This window comes from Elephas maximus, chromosome 14 (assembly GCF_024166365.1).
Source record: "Elephas maximus indicus isolate mEleMax1 chromosome 14, mEleMax1 primary haplotype, whole genome shotgun sequence".
NCBI lineage: Eukaryota > Metazoa > Chordata > Mammalia > Proboscidea > Elephantidae > Elephas > Elephas maximus.
The window spans coordinates 70,012,717-70,020,443 of NC_064832.1; the positions used below are offsets into that span (position 1 = coordinate 70,012,717).

Below are 7,727 nucleotides of genomic sequence, written 5' to 3' on the forward strand. Positions count from 1 at the left end.
TAACTATCTAGAAGAAGTACAGGCAAAAGAGGAAGGGTGCAGCCTGGCTCATTCTACCCACCCAGTCCGTGGCTTCCTGCGTCATTACCAAGCAGCCCTCAGCTGGCATTGCCTGGCTTGGGTTTCTGCGATTTCCCATCTGAGTGGCTATGCTTTCTTTAAAGAGGAGGGACATCAAAGACTGGAGCTGATTCACTGAAACACCAAAATGCAGACCTTCTTCCTCCAACATTCTCTAGGACCTTATCTTCATGCATTGAGTTCTTGATTAAGACATATCTCACAACTTCCTGGGAACCATGGTAGAGTAATGGTTAAGAGCTACTACTGCTAACTAAAAGGTTGGTACATTCAAGTCCACCAGGTGCTCCTTGGAAACCCTATGGAGCAGTTCTACTCAGTCTTACAGGGTCGCTATGAGTTGGAATCGACTCAACAGCAACAAGTTTTGGCCACAACTTCTATTTCCTTTTCCCTACAAACTTTAAGAGGTCATCTGGACCTACATTCCCCATGTTCAAATCAATGCACACATGCTGAAGCTGAGGTAACGAAATCTCATGGGGGCTTTTCCTGCATTGAGTACCAAACTCCCTCTACATTCCTGACAATGAACTCTGGAGAAAGAACGATTTCACCCCTGGCCCAGCTGGCCTGTTACATGTGAGGAGCTCTGGTGGCATAATGCACATCACTAGATCCACGACAGTTTGGGAAGCATTCCCAGTATTTAGAGAATCCCTGAAATGAATCAGACCAGTGTTCTAGCCAATCCACACCCTGGAGCCAAGAGAAATGGAGTGAATGTTTTATTCTTTAGTGTTTAATAGAATACATAACGAGTCACATAATGATTCACACACGTGGAGAAAAACAGTATTGGGTATTTCTGTTATACAACTGGTTGTGAATAAGGAGAACAAAATTCTCTAGAGCATTTAGATGACTGAAGAAATTCTTACTTTAAATTTGGGAAATTCTGAAAAGACTTCATGAATATCTGTTTAAAAATATAAAGTGATTTTTTTTTTCCTAGCTTTCTGTTTCATTACAAAAGTCTGATGATCTTATGATTTTTTTTTCCTCTCTCCTTGTATTTTGAGAAAATGGCTCCATGATATATATCACTAAGCATATAACATTTTCAATAATTTCAGAATCCAGAGAGCTCTATGGGGGCCTTACATTGTTTAGTAGGTAACAGTTGTTCAGATGCCTGGAAAATTTTAAGCAATATATAATTCGAATCTTCAAAATTAACATCCATGAAGTCTTCACCTTTTCTCAGTAAATGGTCACTGATGCTGTTTGAGTGGTCATAAATGAACTGCTGTCATTTATCTTCAATAGGAACAAAATTCACCTGCCTATAAAGTCACAAAGACAGGTGCATAATAGTTTACATTACAGTAAATGTCCACATACCTCAAAACACATTGAAAAAACTTGGCTTGGAAAATAATCCCAAAATGTATAAGGTGACAAGAATTCTCGGTCAACTAGTCCATCTTCCCTCCACACAAGATCATTCACAAATGTAGATCTTCTGGTTGAATTTTCTTCCAAGTTTCAAGGGCCCCAGTAGAGAATCTAAATCCTCAAATGTTAATACTTGTAGATAGCTATTGTCCAAAACTGTGACAAAGAAAAGCTAACTTCAACAGAACTTGTTCCTGTCTATAGAAAACTCTATCTCAGGTACTATAGCCACTGGAAATAAATGAGTATTTTATGTCCTATTTCTCTACAGACAGACTTGAGTCAATTAAGAAAATTAATTCAGTTTTTTAATGATTTACAGTAAGGAAAATATACAAAACTTAAAATCACAACTAGTCTTTAAAAATTTAAAACAAAGGATTTACTCTGATAGTCTTACAATAAAAATATTCTGTTTACTATGTAAAAAAAAAAGTCAATTGAGTAAAGTATATGTGAGTTAGGTTATAAAAGAAATTCTTAACAAATTCAACCCCTCCAGTCTATACTTTTCTGAATGTCTTCATTTGTAATTCAGCATTATTTACGTGGGAGTGCAAAAATGTTTTGAATATTAGATTAAAATTTACCAGAATTTCAAGACTAGAAAAAATATTAAAGCTTCAATCTGCATGGCTTTAATGTAATAACAACACTGTGGAAATGCCAATGCAAACTGGAACATGGTATAAGCATTGCCAGTTGCCTCCTTTGGGTTTCTTATACATAGTATGCATTTTCTCAGAGAAGCAACAGGTCCCATGTATTTGGATCTGGCTGAAAGAGAAGACCATTTTGTCTAATAATATAAATTATCACTTTGCTATAAGTCCAAAATACAACCAACTATAAAACGCAAGAACAAAAACAGTATTGAAACGGAAAAGAAATTTGAAGGTCCCACACCTCTGAGGAATATTTTTCAAACACATAAGTTGAAAATTAGAATGAATATGGTCTACATGTATTTTAAAATAGGCAACTTTCAAACACATGGTGCAAAAGCATTGAACATGGTACCTGTTTTTTTTTAACCACTACTTGCCACAACGGTCATTTTTTTTTTTTCAAATTATCAGAAGTCGAATGTCATCCAGCTGTATTTATGAATATCAAATGGCATTTAGAGAAACATAAGTAAAAGCCTGCCACTCCGAGCCAGGTGAACACACTTACGACTATCTGAATAATTTATGCCATTCTTCCAGGTTATTTGGTGTTTGGGGACATTTTATCCAAACACCTAGATTCTCTATACCCCATCCAAGCTCATAGGTGGTGACCAACACTCCCGCCCACTTTGTAGACTGCTACGGGTCTTCCCCACAGCCCAATGCCCGTGGAGGAGAAGGAATCAAAGAGTGCTCAGGTCAAGTCATCTCAGTTATGTCTTCCAGCCAACATAAAATGAGTTTCCTACTCAGCCTTTACTTTGGGCTAAAAGAAGAACATTTTCATGTTAGCAATTTCTGCCTTTAGAAGGCAGTCATCCCTAGAAAGAGGTCAGTTTAGGCTCTCTACTCATTAAATTCCCAGTCCTTCAAATAATGAAAAGGAGAGGTTTGCTGCAGAGCAGCAAGTGTGGGGCAGGGGAGGGGAGTGAGGTGTCTACGCACAAGGCAGTAGAATAATGCAAAGTTTTACAAGACAAAATTCCTAAGACTTGAGTAGCAGAGACAAGATGAGCAGGTTCTCCTGACTCCTGGAGTTACGCAGATTAAACAAGGAAAATCACAACTGTCGTTTCTTGCAATCTGTCAGTGGTTTCAATCTTGTCTTAAAGTGTTCTCAGTTCTGTGCTTTTTAAGCAATCTCACAGAATGCCATACGGGGTGGAGAAAACTTTATGACCCTTATGGCCACCGAGCAACATTCTTCAACCATTTCAGGCTTGAAACAAAGATACATTCTGAGGCATTACAAGTCTGAGGGCAAACTCAATGTGGAAGCCCACACAACTTCCTAGATTTCTACTTCCATTTCCCTTAGCCTGACCATCTTTGTGCATAAAGCTAATTTTACTTTTCTAAAAATGTAACTCTAATAAAACCTTCAAGCCTCTCTTCCCCAGTTCAAAAAAAAAAAGGAGATTAAAAAACCAGGTACCTTGATTTAAGTAGACAATTAATCAGTGTATTATTTGTATACAACTAATAACCAAGCAAAAAATACGGCCCAAATTCAGTTTTACAATTATTTTTTCCTAACTCAATTTCCCCATAGACAAGGATATAAGAAAGTCATCAAAACATGTTGCTTCAGTATATACACCATCTGATGCAAGTTACTGGGTTAAATACAGGAAATTTTATAGCATTAGTAAATGAATTAAAAAACTAAATGATTCGTGTAAAATGTTTATATATGGTATATACAGATTGGATCACATGAGTCTAAGAATAAAACTGTCCCAATTCGTAACATCTGGTATGGACATAATAAGATACAGTACAAGATCCATTTGTAAAAAGAAGGAAAAATAGCACTAATTTAAACACTGAACACAGCTTACAAAATCTTTAAAAACATACGTTAGAGAAAGATGCTGAAACAAACCAACAAAAAAATAGAAAGGCTTCTCATTATCACAGAATATTCAAAGGACGCCTCACAGCATGAAAGACAAGGATTTATTTCCCTTTACTTAGGATGTAGATAGGATATGCAGAGGGAATTTATTCTATATTAAAGGCATAAGGCAACCAGGTCTCCTTCGGTTACTGCTGTATTTTCCTAAAACACTGTTTTATTGCTCAGCTCACTTTTAAGTACTTAATTTGCCTTCACTGAAAAATATTTCACTTTACAGCTCTCTACAGATGGGCAGCCCTTGTTGCTTAATTCTCTACAGCTCTGGCACTCAAAAGGATTCCACCTTAACTTCAAACCACTGCATGAAAGAGGAGTGTCAAGTAGCATTTTCTGGTTTTCAGATTTGCTCAGCCGTCAAACATACTGAGTTTAGGGAAAATAAGGACTTTTAATAAGAGATCTTAAGTCTGAGTAACCAAAATCAAACGTATGTTGCTCAAGTAAATCGATTTTACAATCAGGATTTATATTCACAGAGAAAACAGAGTTCAAATACTAAAACACTACTGGGTAACTCTTTGGTTAGGTTATAAGTATCTGTAACTTCTAAGCTTAGGATTCAAAACGGTTACCTCAATAACTGCCAGCTAAGAGTAAATACTGTTATTCATTTTTATAAAACACTTTGCATGTTTTTGTCCTATTTGATGTTTTAAAATAAAACACATGTACCCAAACGGATGGTACAAACTTACAAATTTCAAATAATAAATGAGTATGTCTGCTCTTCCCTTCCCACCCTTCCTACCCTCCTCCTTCCCTCCCAATCCCACCCCCAAGTCTTATGAGCTAAGAATGATCCTACTGCCATTCACTGCAAGAATATGGGCTTTCCTAATACCCACAACGTGCATGACTACCCAGCTCTGTTTTAATCACTGCCAGGTGGCTTTCTGTGGGGCATGGCGACCTGGGCAGACCTGCCCCCTTCTGCAGCAAAGCTCTTTCTCGCTCTTGCCAAAAAACTGTCATGTCAACCAGAGCCGACCCAAGTCCTGGCGATAAGCCAACGAGAAAGGGCGCCTCCACAGGCAGGAGGGTCCCTTTCTGCAAGTTTAAGTCACAAGCGAAGATCTTTCATTTCATTCTGTACTGGAAAAGATCCGATCCTTCACCGTGCCAGCACTAGATTCTTCTCCTACTTTTATCTGTAACTTTTCAAAACTTCACTCATTTACAGTCACTGAACTGCTTCCATATGGTCTTAATTCCAGAATCCCAGTTTTTCACTCAACCTTCTAAATATCTACCTTTAAAGAGAATCAAAAAAAGGCTCCAATGACCTTTTAGAACACTAACTTCCCCAGTGTTATCAATTCCGATCTCTTGAGTCATAAGGTTCAAGAAGATTTCAGGGAATCTCTTCACGCTGGACACGTCCTGATTTTGAACGATCCAGTCATTCCTAGGTACTTGGTGATTTGGGGCCACGCTGCCCCACTCCATCCAGATTAAGGGGCAGTCTGGGGGAGGGGTGGTTTGGGGTACGGGATGGAGGAAGCATGGGTTAAGGGGGTATATCTGGGCTCCCTCGGTTGGAGGGGTCCAAAGAAAATGAAGAAGCCGAGAGGGTTTTCGCCTGCAGGTTCTAGAATTGAGGGTAGAGGGGACTGGCCCCAGCTCCTGGGGGTGAACGACAGAGGGACGGGAGGGAAGAGGTGCTATAACCATCTCTAAGACAGGGAAGGGGGGGGGGGACGAGAGCTGGAGTCGCGGGGCGGGGGGGAGCTAGGGAGCTCACTCCCTGCAGAAGACGTACTCGGTGTAGCTGGTCCAGATCTTGTCTTCGCTCTGGTCAGTGCTGCTGGCGAAGGCGCAGGTGCCCGTGGAGCTGCACGCCACCATGTGGAAGCCCGACTCCGACAGCTTATCAAAGGCCTGCTCCAGGAAGTTAAATTTGAGATAATAGCGCGAGGTGTAGCGCTCCGGGGGCCGGTCTGGGTCCCGGCTCTCGTTCAGGGTGTCCCCGAACACCTCCTTGGCCAGCGAGGTCTTGCCGCACACAGTGATGCGTGCCACCCGCCGGAACTTGGCGTCTGCCTGCGCGTCCCGCCCGATGGTATACGAGCCGCGGTAGCCGATGGTGATGTAGCCTGAGCGCCGGCTGCCGTCCAGCGACTGGGATGGTGTGAGCAGCGGGCCCGCTGCGCCCCCGGACGGGCTGCGGCTAGCCAGCTCCAGCGTGGGCGACGGCGCCCCGGCTGAGGAGCCTTCCTGCTGCTCCGGCTCCGCGTAGCCGAGCTGCAGCAGCTCGTCGCCCAGCGAGCCCTCCTTAGGCATCCCGCGCCGCGGGTGCGGCGGCCCCAGACCGGGTTGCTGGGGCGCCCCGAGGCGGCGCACGAGCTCCGGCAGCTCGAAGTACTCGGCCTCGCGCTGCAGCCGGCTGCGCTCGGGGAAGTAGTCGGGCAGGACGAGCTGCAAGTCCCGCAGGTAATCCAGGATGTAGCGGAAGAGGAAGCCGTCCCGGTCCAGAAAGAAGCGGCCTTTGCTGTCCCGGGCCAGCTCCTGCGGCTGCTGCTGCGTGAACATGCGCCAGAGAAGCGAGTCGGGCACCGAAACCACCGTACAGCGCCGGGTCACATACACCTGGCCCCCCACGTTCAGCTCCACGATGTCGGGGAAGAGCCCCGGCTCTGCCGAGGAGGACGAAGAGCCGCTACCGCCCCCGCCGCCGCCCCCGTTGGGTAATCCACGCGTGCTGTCCGCCAGAGCCATGGCAAAGAGGTGGCTGGGCTGGGGCAGAGAAAGGGAGTGAGGCCACGCGCAGGAGCTGGAGCCGCCGTTCCCGGAGCCCCGGCGCCCGAACACTCGCTCAGCCCTGCGCCTCGGCCGCCGCCGCCGCCGCCGCCGAGAGCCGCGTGGAGCCGAGCGATACGAGCGCGCGGCTGTGCGCCCCCGTGCGCTCCACACGCTCCAGGCGAGTGCGGGTGGCGGCCGGCGCGCCGCTTAAGTAGAGCCTCCGCTAGGGCGCCGCGGCGCGCAGGAGGCGTAGGCGGCTGCGGAGCGGCGGAGCCTAGCTCCCCGGGCGGGGGAGGGGGAGGAGGGAGGCGGGAATTGATTTGCATCTTAAGCGCTGACGCTGCGCCCGGCTGCTGGCTCCACCCGGGTTCGCGCACCGCGGGGGCGACCCGGCCGGTCCCCGCCGCCCCGCTCCGCGTTCCAGCCCCTTCCCGCTCCCATCCAACTTTCTCATCCGAAGCGGACAAAACCTGGGATGGGGCGCTTTGGAAGGCAAATCTTTTGCCGGCGGGGCCGTCATTGCGCCCCCTGTCCCCCTAGCCCGCGCCCACTGCCCGCGTAGACTCTGAAAAGAGGATGTAAACTTTCGGGCTTGGCCCAGGGGAGTGGAAGTGCGTGGCCGCGTCCGGCGAGGCCGCCTGCGGAACTGGCCGCTTAAAAATAGTGGAGTCGTGTTGGTAGCGTAGTGGGTCGTCGTGTCGCTGCAAGTTCTCGAGAATAAAAGCCCCGGAGAGACTACGGGGCCGCGCCAGGACGGAGGCAGCCAGGTTTTGTTCGCGTTACTGAGGAGACTCGGAAGAAAAACTCTAGAAACCAAAAGCTAACCTCGGTATCTTGCCGCAGAACGCTCGTGGATAGTTCATTTTCCGGGTGCAGAAGAAACTCACTGGTTGGGAAACCTCAAAGGGGAGTAGGAA

General features: G+C 46.1%; 1 protein-coding gene across 1 annotated transcript; it reads right to left on the reverse strand.

Annotated features, from left to right (window-relative positions):
* Positions 1-4,837: 4,837 nt before the first annotated feature.
* Positions 4,838-7,030, reverse strand: KCTD12 (potassium channel tetramerization domain containing 12). The gene has a single exon (XM_049853198.1). The coding sequence runs from the start codon at positions 6,784-6,786 to the stop codon at positions 5,809-5,811; it is 978 nt and encodes a 325-aa protein (XP_049709155.1). The 5' UTR covers positions 6,787-7,030; the 3' UTR covers positions 4,838-5,808.
* Between the last annotated feature and the right edge of the window lie 697 nt (positions 7,031-7,727).